The sequence below is a fragment of the Halichoerus grypus genome, chromosome 1 (assembly GCF_964656455.1).
Source record: "Halichoerus grypus chromosome 1, mHalGry1.hap1.1, whole genome shotgun sequence".
Taxonomy (NCBI): domain Eukaryota; kingdom Metazoa; phylum Chordata; class Mammalia; order Carnivora; family Phocidae; genus Halichoerus; species Halichoerus grypus.
Window position 1 is genome coordinate 12,011,360 of NC_135712.1, and position 17,702 is coordinate 12,029,061.

The 17,702-nt window shown below is 41.9% G+C and overlaps 2 protein-coding genes across 14 annotated transcripts in view; one reads left to right on the forward strand and one right to left on the reverse strand.

Moving 5' to 3' along the window:
* The window catches only part of ITSN1 (intersectin 1), a 219,645-nt gene extending 216,424 nt beyond the window's left edge, over positions 1-3,221 (reverse strand). For 5 of the 6 annotated variants that reach the window (XM_078076859.1, XM_078076839.1, XM_078076849.1 and 2 more), the window contains exon 1: positions 2,965-3,221. The gene's annotated coding sequence lies outside the window, so the exon portion shown is untranslated. The remainder of the gene's footprint in view (positions 1-2,964) is intronic. The other variant, XM_078076867.1, reaches the window with a different exon arrangement.
* A 634-nt stretch (positions 3,222-3,855) lies between these two features.
* The window catches only part of CRYZL1 (crystallin zeta like 1), a 38,032-nt gene continuing 24,185 nt past the window's right edge, over positions 3,856-17,702 (forward strand). Inside the window, exons 1-4 of one of the 8 annotated variants that reach the window (XM_036087502.2) lie at positions 3,933-4,000; positions 5,525-5,580; positions 14,334-14,405; positions 16,052-16,129. In XM_036087502.2, coding sequence (XP_035943395.1) covers positions 14,340-14,405; positions 16,052-16,129 — 144 coding nt within the window. In that variant the 5' untranslated portion in view covers positions 3,933-4,000; positions 5,525-5,580; positions 14,334-14,339. Of the gene's footprint in view, positions 4,001-5,524; positions 5,611-14,333; positions 14,406-16,051; positions 16,130-17,702 lie in introns of all 8 variants that reach the window. The other 7 variants (XM_078077673.1, XM_036087498.2, XM_078077613.1 and 4 more) reach the window with 7 other exon arrangements.

The following is a 17,702-nucleotide window of genomic DNA, read 5'->3' on the forward strand; positions in this document are numbered from 1 at the left end:
AAGAAAAGGTTTTAAAATGTGGCCTCATTGCCATGTTACTCACTTACAAATATTTAATGGAGTTCCTCCAGGCACTATTCTAGGCACTGGAGATAGAAAGATGAGCCAAAATCTCTGCTCTTCTGAAACCTTTATTATAGGTGCATTATATATCTGAAGGTTATAGTCAGATTTTTATTAGCAGCCTAAGGTATAAAACTTAGTCTGTTACTTAAAATATCTGCTGTCCATTTCAGGAGATGGTCTGAGGAGATGCTCAGCGAGAAGGAGGCACAGCGTCCTCTAACTTGACTATCCCAGGAGAAATTCCTGGAGAACTTGTTTAAAAAACCGATTCCAGGGCCCCACCTCCAGGAGTCTGATTCTGAGGTGAGGTGACAAAAACCCTCTATTTTTATTTATTTATTTTAAAGATTTTATTTATTTATTTGACAGAGAGACAGACAGGAGAGAGGGAACACAAGCAGGGGGAGTGAGACAGGGAGAAGCAGGCTTCCCACGGAGCAGGGAGCCCTATGCGGGGCTTGATCCCAGGACCCTGGGATCATGACCTGAGCCAAAGGCAGAGGCTTAACCGACTGAGCCCCCCAGGTGCCCCCAAAACCCTCTATTTTTAACATGAACCTCACTTAATGCTGATCTAAGTGATCTGAGGTCCAAACTTTGAGAAACCCACCAGTAAGTGGAGCCATTCAGAATAAAATGATTATTCAGAAGAGAATAGCTCTATGGCAGTGGAATTTGAACTGAGTAACATAAACCCAACCCTCCTGTAATTAGCTCTGTATAATTCACAAATCTAGCAAATTTAAAAAGATGAGTAAGAATGGAGCAATTTACCAGCACCTCCTCCTTTACGTCTTATGGGAGATTTGAATTTGCCTCAACCTAGGCATTTGGTTAAAAGATGAACCTGAGTTCTACCAACAGAAGAGATAATCATTAAGAAAAAGGAAATTTCTACTCAACTGCAAAAAAAAAAAAAAAAAAAAAAAAATGCTAAGAGGGACAAACATTTCACAGAACTAACTTGCTACCACTCATTTTATGCCCTATTTCACAATGCTTAGTATCTGAACAATCCACAGGGTTCCAAAGTACATCAAAAATTTGTTCATTTCCTCTCCTACTCAGGCAGAATAATAATAATAGAGTATTGTGAAGGTGCCATGTGCCTCAGCAATTTCAACAGATACATTCTTAGATAAAGAAATACCATTTTAAAAAAAATCTATCAGAAATGCTCCTTAGTGGAGCTACTTCAATTAGTTTTAAATTGTTTTAATGCCACCACTAAATTAGTATCCCTCATTTCCAATTTAGATTACTTAAAAGTTCCTGGGTTCTTTACCAACCTCCTACAGAAAAAATTCCCTTCCATATTATAATTCTGTGCATTTTTAGTTATAATAAGCAAACACCCACCAGTACAACATAACTGTGTCATGTAAACTAGAAAAAAAATTTTAAGGAAAAACATAGCATTTTGTTCTCAGAGATAGACAGGTAGAAATCCTAACTTTAAGGGAGGGTTTTAAGTTTCTGCACCTTAAATCATCTAAAAATTAAGGTATGCAACAAACACATCCCTCCCATTTTAGAGGTTAAGAGTAGCACTTCACAAACCAGCTGGCCTGCTGGTCCTGGCCCCAGTTCCTAACCTCAGATCCTGTCCACTACCTAATCCATGAGATCTCTGAACCTGTTCTTCATGCGTTCAAAGGGATTAGTAACATTGCCTCTCCGTTAACGGAATTGAGGTTTTCCAGATGCATCTGTCTGTATGGTATCTGTTTTTATTATCTGTTCTTCTTATTGTACTTGCTTATATTATTTGTACGTTTGACCACGGAAATAGCAAGAGTAGGATCCAGGAGATAAGCACAAAGAAACACATCTGTCCGGAGTGCGCATATATTTAAAATTTCAGGCTGGTGCTGCCTCCAGAATAGCACTGATGATGACAAAGTTCTAAAGGAAACTTTCATATTAAGAGGCTATCAAAAATCTCCATAGCCGCCCACTCAACAGAAAAAGACGCTAATTTATTTCTTCAAAAGCAAAGCCTTCTTTAGTCTGAATCACAACAAAAGATGCCCATAGGAAGTGTTATCTGCGAAGTTGTTTTCTAATCCAAAGGAAAACAGAAGTAAAGGAAGGTGCAACCCATTCCTCGTCAGTTTCCTTTTCCTGGGGATTCTGATTACATTTCCTCATTGAAGCAAGAAGAGACCGCAATTGTGCGCTGGGTCCACACCATAAGACCGCGTCTGTGCGTAAAGAAGGGAAGGAGAAGCGGCAGACCCCGGGGACGCGCTCCCACCGAAAGGAAAGCCGCTTGCTGTTAAATACCATCAGAGTCAGCCCCGGCGGGACGAAACGGCATTGACTGCCCTTCACTGACAGGGATTTTGCAGGCACACGACAGAGAAAAAAAGATGAGCCGGGGACTCGAGGCCCGAGGGAGAGGCGGGCGGCGCGATGCCGCTCCCCGCGAGCTCCGGATCCCCGAGAGGCTGGCGGGGAGGCGAGGCTTGGCCAGCCCGCCACGGTCAGGCGGCCGAGGGCAGCGAGGTCAGCCCTGGAAGGGCCGACCGCCCCCACGCCCCCTGGGGAGGGAGGGACCCCACTGGGCCAGCCAGGGCTGCGGACGCCCATTCAGCCCGAAGCCCGTCCAGCGGCCGCCACCCCCTCGGCCGGCCGCGGCGTCCCGGCCTCCCGGCGCGGATCAGCCGGCCAAGCGGCCGCCCCGCCGCCACCCCCGGGAGGATGGGGAAGGACGAGGCGCAGGGGTGGCCGGTGCCGCGCCTCCTGGGCGCGCGGCAAAGGCTGAAGGGCGGCCCGAGGGACGCGCGCTGGCCCGGGGGACGGGCGCCCCGGGCGGCCATCGCGCCGACCCCCGCGCCGACCCCCGCCCCCCGCCGCCTCCCCGTCCTGGCCGCCGCCGTCCAGCCCGCCCCTCACCTCATCTCCAGGCGGGTCCGCGCTGCCGCCCCAGGGACAAATCAGTGCAGCTCACTCGCCGCGGGGAGGGACGCAGGAGCCGCAGCCCCGCACACCATCCCCGCCCGCCTGCCCGCCTGCCCGTGCGTCCCGGAGCCCGCTCGGGATTCTCCCTCGCGAGCCGCCGTACTACGGAGCAACCAAGCTGCGCTCCCTCCCCTCTCCTCCGCTCTTCTCTACCTCCTTCGCTCCCTCCCTCGCTCCCTCGCTCCCACCTATCTCCTCTTCTCCCTCCGCTGCCTCTCCCGCCCTCATCCACCCCTCCATCTCCGCCCACAGATGGGTGGGAACCAACTGTCGGCCAATCGGAAGAAGAGGCCCGCACCCCCTCACCGCCCCCTACCGCTAAGCCCGCCCATCGCAGGAACGAGGGAGGGGGCAATTAAAAAAATGGAAAAGGACGGAGTGACAGCCAAATTAACCAATCAGCAAGCGCAAAGGGGGTGGGAGTAGGACGGCCTTTTCTCCCCGCCCCCTTCCCAGAAGGCGTAACCAAAAGCTTCTGGTCTTAGATTTCCCTGACGGGGCTTATGGAGATTTTGTTCCATGGTTTTGGTGCATCTGTCCGTTGTCGTGCGAGGCACTAGTTAGGATGCCCTCAGCTACATTAATTACAAAAGGTTTTAAAGGAGAGAACAACGTAGAGGCGAAAAAGACGCGGGTTACAGTCCAGGGAAGGCGGTAGGGCAAACGGTTGGAATGAGGAAGGGTGTGGTTTTTACTAGAAATTTGCATAAAACGGAACCTATCCGGGAGACTACAATTTCGCCCATTTATTGGTAGCCCCTGGCGCGACGCTTCTCCTCCAGGCGGTGCATTCCGGGAGATGTAGTTCCGAGTTCGGTTGCTATGGCGTTCTCCACAGCCTCCGGTCCAGGAGTGACGAGCAGCCTGACCAATGGGAGCAGCGCTTGGGCCAGTGGGGGCGGGCCCTCTGCAAAAGGACTCCAAGGTGGCGGTGGGGAAGACGCAGGCCGTTGGGGCGGCTCGGAGGCAGGTGAGCCCCCAGACCCGGGTTCTGTGTCTTAGGAAGCGGGGCTTTGGGCTTTGGGCGCCTCGCGGAACCGTGCAACCCTAGGATGAATGGTGGTTGGTGTTGCACCCCAACCCCAGACCCCCTCAGGCCCGGGCCTAGCTTAGCTGAGGGGCGGGAAGGACTTGACTGACGATTTCCTGGTCCTTACAGGTTTTGATTGTAGGTTTTAGCTCAGTTTGCATCTCCCTCTACATTTATAGAAGCAAAAGTCGAAGTTCCCTTCCACTGAATTTTTGTCCCCAGCTTTTGTTGTTGTTGTTGTTCCTATAATCTGAGTTTCTTTTCTTTCTCCCGTACTCCTCTGCCACCGCTTTTCCCCCCCTTCACTTTCCTTTTTCGGTGAACAATTACCTAAAGCAAGGGTATTCTCATTTACATGATTATACGGCCAGGTTTGCCCTCTTAAGATAAACAGCGAGAAACTCTGGAGCTATGCGTGACAATCACCTCAGAATCATGTTGAAGTGCAGATGCTGAATTTGTAGGGCTGGGCGGAGCCCGAGACTGCATTTCTCACAACCTCCCGGTGACTGCTAGTCCACGAGCTGAGTAGCAGGGTGTTCTACATCAGCGCCGCTCAATACAAATATAATGCGGGGCACTTAATTTTAAGTTTTCTGGTAGCCACATTAAAAAACATGAAAAGAGGTGCGCCTGGGTGGCTCAGTCGTTAAGCGTCTGCCTTCGGCTCAGGTCATGATCCCAGGGTCCTGGGATCGAGCCCCACATCGGGCTCTCTGCTCCGCGGGAAGCCTGCTTCTCCCTCTCCCACTCCCCCTGCTTGTGTTCCCTCTCTCGCTGTGTCTCTCACTGTCAAATAAATAAATAAAATCTTAAAAAAAAAATGAAAAGAAACACGGGAAATAAATTTTCACAATGTTTCGTTTAACCCAATATATCCAAAATTTATCATTTCAACCCATAATCAAATACTTTAAAATTGAAATATTATAAATTCGTGTATTTATTAGTTTTGTTTTGTTTTTTAAAGTAAGCTCTACGCCCAACATGGAGCTTGAACTCACAATCCCGAGATCAAGAATCGACTGCTCTACTGAGACTGAGCCAGCCAGACGCCCCAGTTCTTTTTTTTCTTCTTATAGCGTCTTTGAAATCGAGTGTGTGTTTTACCTTGACAACACGTCTCAGTTATATCTAGACCCAGTTCAAATGTTCCTTAGCCACCTGTGGACTAGTCGCTGCTGTTACTGGCCAGTGCAGGTCCAGATGATCTCGGTGCCCCCTGCAGAAATTAAAAGGTGTTAAAGCTCGAACAGTTGCATGTGATCAAACCCTTCGCTGCTCTGTGAGATGGGCCTGGGAATTACTTTAGAGAGGTTCTCTGCCCAGTTGGCAGAAATAATAGCAAAAATATCCAACACTTACTGAACGGTTATTTTGTGCTGGGTGTTGTACTGAGTGCTTTGCTTGTATTGCTTCATCTTTACAACAACCCTTGGAGGTAACTACTATTATATTTTGTAGATATGGAACCTAAGGTCTAGAAGGTTAAAATTTAGTAGCCTAAAGCCATACAGCCGGTAAGTAGGAGAACCAGGATTCAAACTCAGGTCAGTTTTGACTTCTAAATCCTGTCAACCACTGCAGTGTATGATTATTATTTTTTAATCAATAATTTCACTTCATTGATGCCTCTGCTCCAGTTTATGGCAGATGAAATGTTCTGACTTGAAACAGAGAGGGTTTCCTCAAGGTCAATTTGCCTATCAGTTGGAGTGACATATTTTGGTAGTATTATAAATATTCCATGCTATATATATATATTTTTAAAGTAAGCTCTAGCCCTATATAGGGTGTGAATTCAGGACCCCGAGATCAAGAGTCTCATGCTCTAGGGGCACCTGGGGGGCTCAGCTGGTTAAGTGTCCGACTCTTGATTTTGGCTCGGGTTGTGGTCTCAGAAGGGTGGGATGGAGCCTCGCGTTGGGCTCTGCGCTCAGCACAGAGTCAGCTTGTCCCTCTCCCCCTGCTCCTGCTCTCTATCTAGATCTAAAATAAGTAAAGTCTTAAAAAAAAAAAAAATTTGCATGCTCTACTGACTGAGCCATCTCTATGCTATATTATAAATCTTTCTTTTTAAAAAAATTTTTTTTTAATTTATTTGAGAGAGAGAGCAAGCACACAGGTAGAAGCAGAAGAAGAGGGACAAGCGGACTCTGCACTGAGCTCGGAGCCCAACTTGGGGCTCCATCTCACGACCCCAAGATCATGACCTGAGCTGAAACCAAGAGTTGGAGGCTTAATGGACTGAGCCACCCACGTGCCCTTCCGTGCTGTATTATAAATAATAAAAGTTATTAATTCCCCTGTACTATATCCTGGGCAGTAATGTGTCTTGATGCATTTGTGTACCTCCCTGAAGAAAGAGAAATAGGAAAGCTTGGAAATTCTTAAAATATTTCACTGTGGAGTCACAGTGTTTTTTTGGTTTTGTTTGTGGTTACATCTTTTTATTATTACTACTGTTCTTAAAAATAATACTTGCTCCTGTGAACTTTACATTGAATATTTCAAAGACAACATTATGATGTTTCTAGGCCCACTGAACGGTACTATGCTGAGCTAAGATGAGTTTTATGATTAGAAGAGCAAAAATACACATATCTACACATGCTAAAATATGATATTTTGCAAAATATTTACATTGTAAGAAATACATTTCTATTTTCTATTTCTACATTGTAAGAAATACACATCTTGTGAATTATTTTCTCTTCATTGTGGATTGACTAGTAAATATTTAATCAAAATTACAAATCCTTTTTTGCTTCTGGAGCAAGAAATGGTTTCTTAAGATCCTATAGTGGATTGGAAAATTAAATAAGCATTTACAAACTGCAATAATGTTAGTTAAAAAATGATTGTTAAATCAGTTGGAGAAGGGAGAGTGTGGTAGAGATTTAGAAAGGATTCTTCAATTGCTTATTTCCCTCATCACCACCTGCATTGTCCCAGTGCTAAGCTAGCATAAAGGGGAAAAGGTCATTCATCACATCACACCATTGCATAATCAGAAGAGGCTGATATGGTCATCATATCCCCCATCCTCTCCAACTGATGCTTGAATCGCGTTTATGAAACCATTGTAAATGTGTATCCAGCCTCTGTTTAAATCAGGCTCCATGCTCAGCGGGTCTGTTTCTCCCTTTCACTCCCCCTGATCATGCTTTCTTTCACTGTCTTTCTCTCTCAAATAAATAAATAAAATCTTTAAAAAAAAAAAAAAGAAGAAGAAGAAGCAGAGGAAGCTTATCTAGTTAGGACTACCATTCTCCACAACCCACAACATAATGCCATTTGACCCAAACCTCCAGCTAGTTGCTTTGATTATGCTAACCAAATTTTTTAACCAAATAATTGAGCATGTGGTTTGACATATTTCTTTATCTGATATGTGGATATGTATGAAAATTCTCACAGATTAAGAACATTGCTAAAACTTAATATTAAGTCACTTCTTCAATATAACAGAAGAGTTACCCCCTCACAGTCCAGCCGGCTAGTATAATAATGTTGTGCACCAATCCTGGCGTGATGATGAACATATGGGACCACATTTTAGTGCTGACTTCATGTTTTTTTCTGTAGCCTACTGCTTGACAATATATCCTTGATTTCCTTAAAAAGAGGGTGGGCTAGAACTATTATAACTGAATCCTGACCCCATGTGGCCACAGTATTGCAAAGTTGGCACTGGGGACTAATAGAAATGTGAGCATATAAGAGTTTGGACTTGCAGGAATTAAGTTTTCCGTAGATGGATTGGATGAGGGGAGGAAATGAAGCCACTCAGCAGTGTGTGGCCATAGCTGAGGCCTGAGGCATAGCAATATTAGCACATCACTTGTGCTAACACCCATCAAAACCAAAAGTAAACAGGTGAGCCAGGACATCATAAAGAAAAAGGAAACTTGGGTCAATAACTTAATACAGAGGAAGGAATGATGATAGGCTCTAAAATATCCTTGATGACTGAAGAGTAGTACCACAAAATCTTGTTTTGGGAAAAGGTGAATCCAGTTTTGTTTTCTGGGTTTTGTTTTGTTTTGTTAAGATTTTATTTATTGTGTACCTGGGGGCTCAGTCAGTTAAGCATCTGCCTTTGGTTCAGGTCATGATCCTAGGGTCCTGGGATCAAGTCCCATGTCAGGTTCCCAGCTCAGTGGGGAGCCTGCTTCTCCTTCTGCCTCTCCTCCCTGCTCAGGCTCTCTTTCCCTTTCAAATAAATAAAAATCTTAAACAACAAAAAAAAAGATTTCATTTATTTTTAGAGGGAGAGAGACAGTGGGGGGAGGAGCAGAGGGAGAGGGACAAGCAGACTCTGCAGAGTGCAGAGCCGGATGCAGGGCTCTATCCCACAACCCCAGATAATGACCTGAACTGAAATCAAGAGTTGGTTGCCTGAGTACCTAAGTGCCCCAAGATGACTCCAGTTTTACGTCTGTTGAATTTGAGCTAGATCTGATACTCTCAGAACACTTTTGGTCTGAAAGTGTAGATAAGGAATAATCTGTAGAGGTTTTATTTACAATTATTAATAGATGAGAGATTAAGTAGCAGAAGAGCAAATGGCATTTACATTGCTGTTATAACGAAAATGAAACCATTCAAAGTTTCTTCGCATTGGTTTTTTAGAAATCCCTTTAAAGATCAGTATTTTTATTGGGGTGCCTGGGTGGCTCAGTCGTTAAGCGTCTGCCTTCGGCTCAGGTCATGGTCCCAGGGTCCTGGGATTGAGCCCCGCATCGGGCTCCCTGCTCAGCGGGAAGCCTGCTTCTCCTTCTCCCACTCCCCCTGCTTGTGTTCCCTCTCTCGCTGTCTCTCTGTCAAATAAATAAATAAAATCTTTAAATAAAAAAAAAGATCAGTATTGGGCGCCTGGGTGGCTCAGTCGTTAAGCGTCTGCCTTCGGCTCAGGTCATGATCCCAGGGTCCTGGGATCGAGTCCCACATCGGGCTCTCTGCTCGGCAGGAAGCCTGCTTCTCCCTCTCCCACTCCCCCTGCTTGTGTTCCTGCTCTCGCTGTGTCTCTCTCTGTCAAATAAATAAATAAAATCTTTAAAAAAAAAAAAAAAAAAAAGATCAGTATTTTTATTAACTGCTTTCTTGAAGCGTTATATTCAAGTGTTTCTTCTTTGCACCAAAAATTATTTAAAACAGGTGTCTGGGTCCCTAGGTGGCTCAGTCAGTTAAGCTTCTGCCTTTGGCTCAGGTCATGATCCCAGGGTCCTGGGATGGAGCCCTGCATGGGGCTCCCTGCTCAGCCAGGAGTCCACTTCACCCTCTGTCCCTCCCCACCATTCATGCGCTCTCTCTCTCTCTCTTTCTCAAATAAATAAATAAATCTTAAAAAAAAAAAAAAAAAAAAAAAAAGGTGTCTTTTAAGATTTTTTTTTTAAGATTTTATTTTTAAGTAATCTCTACACCCAACATGGGGCTTGAACTCACAATCCGAGATCAGGAGTCGCATGCTCCACTGACTGAGCCAGCCAGGCACCCCTAAATTAGGTGTCTTGATACTTGTTTCTCCAGATTTTTTAATAGGTCTAATGTGTGACCATTGTAAAAATTTAAAGTATTAAAGACATAATTCTCAAGTTGTGGACTTCTGTCAAATATATTTAAAATCTGATGTACTGGAGGGGCACCTGGGTGGCTCAGTCGGTTGGGCCGCTGCCTTCGGCTCAGGTCATGATCCCAGGGTCCTGGGATCGAGCCCCGCATCAGGCTCCCTGCTCAATGGGGAGTCTGCTTCTCCCATTCCCTCTGCCTGCCTCTCTGCCTACTTGTTCTCTCTCTCTCTGTCAAATAAATAAATAAAATCTTTAAAAAAAAAAAAATAAAATAAAATAAAATAAAATCTGATGTACTGGAAAAAAATATAAAACCTATTCTTTTTATAGGACATATTAGCCTTCGTTTTTATTTTTTTTTAAGATTTTATTTATTTATTTGACAGAGAGAGACACAGCAAGAGAGGGGATACAAGCAGGGGGAATGGGAGAGGGAGAAGCCGGCTTCCCGCTGAGCAAGGAGCCCAACGCGGGGCTCGATCCCAGGACCCTGGAATCATGACCTGAGCTGAAGGCAGAGGCTTAATGACTGAGCCACCCAGGCGCCCCTAGCCTTCGTTTTTAAACAGGTTTATTTTCTTTTTTAAAAAAAAATTTATTTATTTATTTGACAGAGAGACAGCGAGAGAGGGAACATAAGCAGGGCGAGTGGGAGAGGGAGAAGCAGGCTTCCCGCTGAGCAGGGAGCCGGATGCGGGGCTTGATGCGGGCCTAGATCCCAGGACCCCGGGATCATGACCTGGGCCAAAGGCAGACGCTCAACCAACTGAGCCACCCAGGCACCCCTAAACAGGTTTATTTTCATTTAAAAGTTTTATGTAGCACTTTTCACAAAGTTTACAGTGAACATATAATTTTGAAGTTTTAGATGACATTCATTCTTGGAAATGTCATGGAAAGTATTATATATCTTAATTTATATTTTTATTTTATAAAATATTAAATATTAAGCTATTTTGGGACACTGGATGACTCAGTCAGTTAAGCGTCTTGATTTCAGCTCAGATCATGATCTCAGGGTTGTCAAATTGAGCCCAGTGTTTCTGCTAAAGATGCTCCCTCTCTCTCTCTCTCTCTCTGCCCCTCCCCCTCCCTCTCTCTCCCTCTGTAAAAAAAAAAAAAAAGAAGATACTCGGCTATTTTATTTTCTGTGTGCAAATATCTTTACATTCAATAAAAATTTTATTAAATAGTGGACTAAGTGTTTCATTTAATCTAGACCAGTGCCTGAGAAACTGTACTAACCATTCTACCATTTTCTTAGTGTTAAGAACTCAGTATTCCTTTTGGTGGTCTGCAAAAGAAGTAAATAACATTTCCTCAATTTTCTTCTGGCCACTTCTCTGAAAACACTTTTCTTTCTTCACTTTGTAACTTTGAGGATATTTTTGTTCCCACATGGTTTTTTGTTTTGTTTTGTTTTGTTTTTTTAAAGGTTTTATTTATTTATTTGACAGAGAGAGAGACAGCGAGAGAGGGAACACAAGCAGGGGGAGTGGGAGAGGGAGAAGCAGGCTTCCCGCAGATCAGGGAGCCCAATGCGGGGCTTGATTCCAGGACCCTGGGATCATGACCTGACCCGAAGGCAGACGCCTAATGACTGAGTCACCCACGTGGGGTTTTTTTGGACCAACTAAACTACTTTTTTTTCTACTAATCAGGCCAGTTTTAACTTAATTTGGAAGAACCATTTAGGACAATCTGACTAAAAATGTTGACATTATTATGTATATAATATTTACTTTAGGGGACACTGGGGATACAAACAAGCACTAATCTTCCAGAATCTTTGAAATTGGGGTACATGCAGTATGACGCCCATCTGACTGCTGATCTGGGAAACAGGCCATATGTTTTTTTGTTTTTTTTTCTTAAAGATTTTATTTATTTATTTGACAGAGAGAGACAGCGAGAGAGGGAACACAAGCAGGGGGAGTGGGAGAGGGAGAAGCAGGCTTCCCTCGGAGCAGGGAGCCTGACGCGGGGCTCGATCCCAGGACCCTGGGATCATGACCTGAGCTGAAGGCAGACGCTTAATGATTGAGCCACCCAGGCGCCCCCAGGCCATATGTTTTAAGAAGCATTGCACAGGGTTGCCTGGCGGGCTCAGTCAGAGGAGCATGCGACTCTTGATCTCCAGGTTGTGAGTTCGAGCCCCATGTTCAGTATAGAAATTACTAAAAAAAGTAAATAATCTTTAAAAAAAAATGCAACGGGCAGAGAAGACAGTGGCTTCTGGAATTACAACAGGAGCGCTTTGAAATCAAGGTGTTGATGCAATTGTTTCATTTCTCAAAAAGGAACTACTAGTAGTTCCAGACTGAGTAGGAGCAGTGATTTCTTTCTTTAATAATAATAGATATTGATTCGTCCAAGTAATAGCATGGGAAAACCTGCTAGTTAGTAAGTGAGTAAAACACGGTTTTGTTTGTTGGTATGTAACGAAATCTGGAAGTATGGAACAGATAGGGTAGATTGAGTGTCACTGGGGGTGATTTCAGAGAAGGAGTAGGACTTGAGTTGTATTCACTTGACAGAATCTGTAGAGTAAGTTTGGCACAGTCTCAGAGAACAAGCGATGCCTGGAAGTCCTGAGAGAGGGATGACCAGATGGTGTAAGGTCACACTGACTAGCTCAGAAAGAGAATGTGTGTTAGGAAAACAGGGGAGTAAAGTAGATTAGAGACAGTGAGTATGCATTTTAGACAGCCTTGAAAGACAGGCAGAAGAGGCTGGATTTAAAGTTGTAGGGATGGGGCACCTGGGTGGCTCAGTCAGTTAAGCGTCTGCCTTCAGCTCAGATCATGATCCTGGGATTGAGCCCCACGTCGGCCTCCTGCTCAACGGAGAGTCTGCCTCTCCCTCTCTCTCTCTGCCCCTCACCCCGCTCGAGTCTGCTTCTCCCTCTGCTCCTTACCCCGCTTGTGCTCTCTCTCAAATAAAGAAAATCTTTAGAAAAAAATAAAAATAAGGTAGGGGGGGCGACAGGCTCACTCAAGTTGGTAGAGTGTGATTTTTGATCTCGGAGTTGTGAGTTCAAGCCCCACACTGGGTGTGGAGATTACTTAGAAAAATAAAATAAAATCTTTAAAAAATTATAGGGACTACATAGCTACTCTGTCTATGCTTAGGTCTTTCCCCTCTCCCCTGCCACCACAGCCAACACACTGACATACACACACCTGCAACCAAACGGTTAGAATTAACATCTCACCTACCTCTACCTCTGAAGCAAAGAATATATCATATGTTAATTAATTGAATTTAAATAAAATAACATTTTTTTAAAAATGTTCTTAATAAGATAGTTTGTAAAAGACCCAAAATGGAAACAATCAAATATCTGTCTGGAGTGGAATAGATAAATAATAATTTAATCACCCAATAATAATTTAATCACCCAATTGCATAACAAGGGTAATGAATGAACCACAATACAGGAAACAGCATAGATGATGCTCACAGATGTGATATTGAGAGAAAGAAACCAGACATGATGGAGTATGATTTCGCTTCTATAAAGTCAAAAACGTACAAAACTAATCTGTGCTGTTAAAACTTGGAAGTTGAGTATCTCTCAGAGGGGAAGGTGGTGACTAGAAGGGGAACGAGGAAGCTTCTGGAGTTCTAGTGATGCCGTGTTTCTTTGCTGTGACATGGCCATATTCACTTTGCAAGATTCAGTAAGCAGTACATTTAGGATCTGTGAACTTGGCTGTGTGTATCTTATATTTTTAAAAAATAGTCTTGCCATAGAATTATAGTTGACCCCTGAACAAATCTGAGATTAGGAGAACCAACCTTCCAAGTGGTTGAAAACCTGCATGTAACTTTTGACTCCCCAAAAACTTAACTCCTAATATAGCCTACAGTTGACTGGAAGCCTTACTGGTAACAGTCAACATATATTTTCTATGTTATATGTATTATATTCTGTACTCTTACAATAAAGTAAGCTACTGAAAAGAAAATTTTAACAGAATCATAAGGAAGAGAAAATACATTTAACAGTACTGTACTATAAAAAATAAAAATCCATGTATAAGTGGACCTGTGCAGATCAAACTCATATTGTTCAAGAGTCAACTATATGATGAAAATTAAACAATTGTGGAATCCTTAGAGATGCTCTTGATTTCCACTCAGGTCCTGATCTCAGAGTCTTGATCTCAGGGTCATGAGGTCCAGCCCCTGTAGGGCTCTGTGCTCAGCAGGGCGTCTGCTTGAGATCCTCTTCCTCTGCCCCCCCCACCCGCTTGTGAGTGTGTGCATCCCTGCGTGCTCACTCACTCTCTCTCCCTCCCAAATAAATAAATCTTAAAAAAAAAAAAAAAGGCCTTGAAATCCCTTTGAATGCCACCTTTGGTAATGAAAATTGAGATCTGTGGCCCTCGTAAAAGTTTTTTTAAGTACATCTAATAATTTTTATTGAAGAGCAAAGTGAAATTAAGCACCAGCTCACCTTGGTGTGGAAGGTTGAACTGTCAGCCCATTCTTAGTAAAACATGTACTCAGAGATTATTGCATATTCTCTTGTTTGACCACTTCCAAGAGTTATTATCTAAATTTTTTGTTTGGAAACTACATTTATAGTTGTCATTTTATCCTTTGCCAGCATTATTTTTCAAGTTTTGCTTTCATTTTAGTCTGGAAGAACATTTTATTTCATGTTTATATATATATGTATGAATTTTTTTTAGGTGACTATGAAAGGCTTATATTTTCAAAAGAGTTCTACAAATGAAGAAATAACATTTGTATTTCAAGAAAGGGTAAGAAAAATGGTTTAATTATTAAATGAAAAAGGTAGTTTATTTTCTATATATAATAGAACCAGTTTTAAATGACCTTTTATAAGTTATTTTGAGTGGAACCGAGTAAAAAATTACTTAAAGGAAACTTACAAACTCCTTTAATCTTATGTGAAAATGGTGCTCCATATTATAGTATAACTGTATTTTTTAAAGAGTTGCTTCAGAAGAGTTTTTAGTTCCTCAGGGTGGTGGTATAAAGCATATTAGGAAAACAGAACAGCCTTGATAGTCTTATAAGTTGCAAAATTAACCCAACATATTCAGAATACCACAATAAAGTGACTATTCAGATTATAGCCATATTTCAGAAAATATTTCTCCCATGTTGTAAAATAAAAGCAGTAGAAAGGCATTGTTTTCCATACTAAATTCTGAGCTTTGCAAAATTACCTCATTTGCTAAACTCTAAATTGTCTCTTGTTTTTGCCCACTTTAAAACAGGTAGTGGAATTTTCATATACTGGTGATTGTTTGAAAGGTTTGTAGCAAGCCAAAATCATTCTACTGTCAACTTAGGGCCCAAAACTACGTGCTTTATTTATTTCATGGTAGTAATAAGGATTTCTGGATCATGAACACAATCCAATTTTTCTGTTATCTTTTACTAACTCCAAAATTAGTTAGGTCAGGAATCAAAATCTTAGACAGCTTGTTTTCTACCATTGAGTCAGGATGAAGGTCTCAGGTTTGATTGGCTCTTGGGAAGAATCATTTACAGGTTCATACAATCATGAGTAAAATCTACACATTTATCGATAATATTGAAGATCTTCATAATATCACCAAATAACTATCAAATCTGAAACTTAAAAAGAGATACTCCCAGAGTATTGTATTCAAGTCAAATAAAACAGTGATCTCTTTGATAGGTTGTAGGAGGGGCTACAAAAGTAGCTATTCTTACCCAGCTTTTGATCTCATTTTTGGGCATATCACGAGTTGAGGGGAATATTTTAATTATTGGTACCAGGATATGGTTATTTGGCAGAAGTGATAATATATTTCATAAATAATACAGGTGGGTGACATTGAGTGCCTGAGTGTGAATGATTCTTTGCCTTTGAAGTATACCTAGCTGTGGAATAGTGGGGTAATTAAGATCCTTTAAGTTTGTATTTTGACCCCAAAATCCCTTGGGGCATGCTGAAATGTCTAAGACAGATGTTAAATAAGGTAAGTTAAATAAAAGATACACAAGTAACACCAAGCAACTTCATTTATAGCATTAAGAAAATTCCAAAATCAGTGAAGGCTATATGTCATGCATATAAGGATATCCCTGTATGTGTGAAGATTTGATGCTTTGAGATTAGATTGAAATAAAGTACAGTATTTGTTGCTCTCCTTTTTACCCTAAAAATTTACTACCTACACATATATCCATGTTGGTATCTATACATTTTTTAAATAACTATGGCTTTTTAAACATTTTACCCCAAAATTCCCCTTCTATTGTTTTTATTATATACTATGTGATAATTGCTTATGGCTTTTTCAGTTAAGTTAGCTATAACATTTGGGGTCTGTTTAATTTTGTTCAATTATTATGACATTTTTCATAACAGAAAGGCATGTTCTCAAAGGAATGTGTTATTTGGTTCTAGGAAAATCTTCCTGTTATAGAGGATTACTATGTGAAAGTTCAAGTTAAAGCTTGTGCTCTGAGCCAGATAAATACAAAGGTATGATGCTTTTATTTTGACCAAAAGTCAAATGAGAGTTTCCTGGTATATTTAGTGTACAAATATATAACGATAACTGACTTCTGAGTGCCAAAAAATTAATACCCTTAGAAGACTAAAACAGCTAGGGAAAAAATGTAATGTCAATTTGTGTTTCTGTATTAAATTATTATCTAACTAAAGTCAGACATTTTATATTATTATAGGAAAATATTTTATAAACTCCTTTACATTGTGAAAGGGTGAGAATTTATAATTCCTAAGGCCTATTAGGGAAGAAATTACTTTTTTTTTTAAGATTTTATTTATTTATTTGAGAGAGAGAGACAGAGAGCACAAGCAGGGAAGGGGCAGAAGGAGAGAGAGAAGCAGATTCCCCACTAAGCAGGGAGCCTGACATGGGGCTCAATCCCAGACCCTGGGATCATGACCTGAGCCAAAGGCAGACGCTTAACCAACTGAGCCACCCAGGCGCCCCAAGGAAGAAATTACTTTTATAAATATAGTAAAAATAAAACTACAAATCTGATCAGTGATTTATTAACTATTCTGTAGCTATTTCTAGTCTTTAGAAAGGGTTCATATTCTTCTTGTCATGTCTCTTTTTCTTTCTCTTGCTCATACTTACACATCCCCAACCTCATACCACCCCAAAGTAATCATCCTTTATTGACAGGAAGTCTTCAAATAGTAAATGAAGTGTGGTTAAATGTGCCATGATAAATAAAGCAGGTCCACTTACTCAGTTTTGTAAAGATTAATACTATAGTTTTATTGGACCCTTAACTTACTGGATTATAATGCCATCATAATTTCTAGGAATCTAAAAGTTTTCTGCAATAGTCACATTTAGGAAAATTACAGAACGAGGTCAGAGGTTTCCACTGGACGACATGAACATGACTTGCAAAGCAAATTAGTCAGATGCCTAGAAATCCTTTCACCAGAAGTGCTAGTACTTACTACTCCTTGTCTGCCAGGTTCTATCTTCAGACCATCCAAGTGTTCTTTCTAAAACTATGAAAAATTCATTGAAATCCCCAGTCTCGGAAAATTATCTCCATGTCTAACAGAAAGAAATAGTAAATTAGAGTAAAATCAGTTTAATGAAATATTGCCCACCAACATAGTAATGTAAGAAAATGCTGTGGTGGGTGAAGGACCCAGGATGCAATTGTTTTGTTGTTGGTTTCTTTTTAAGATTTTATTTATTTATTTGACAGAGAGCAAGAGAGCACAAGCGGGGGAGGGGCAGAGGGAGGGGGGAAGCAGGCTCACCACTGAGCAGAGAGCCCGATATGGGGCTCGATCCCAGGACCCTGAGATCATGAACGACAGGATGCAGTTGTGACATGATTAAAGCTCTGTAAAAGTCTGCATGAAAGAAATATTGTAGAACACCCAGTATTTCTATAAGCATGTCATAGGAACATCTTAGGAAAAGCATAAAGTTCCACATTGAAAAAGAGCCTTTTCTGGCAATCAGCTGTATACAGGAGATCAGAAAATTTTAAAATAAAGGAAATATACAGAAGAATTATTTCAATTTATTTTTCTTGTGGTTCCTACAATC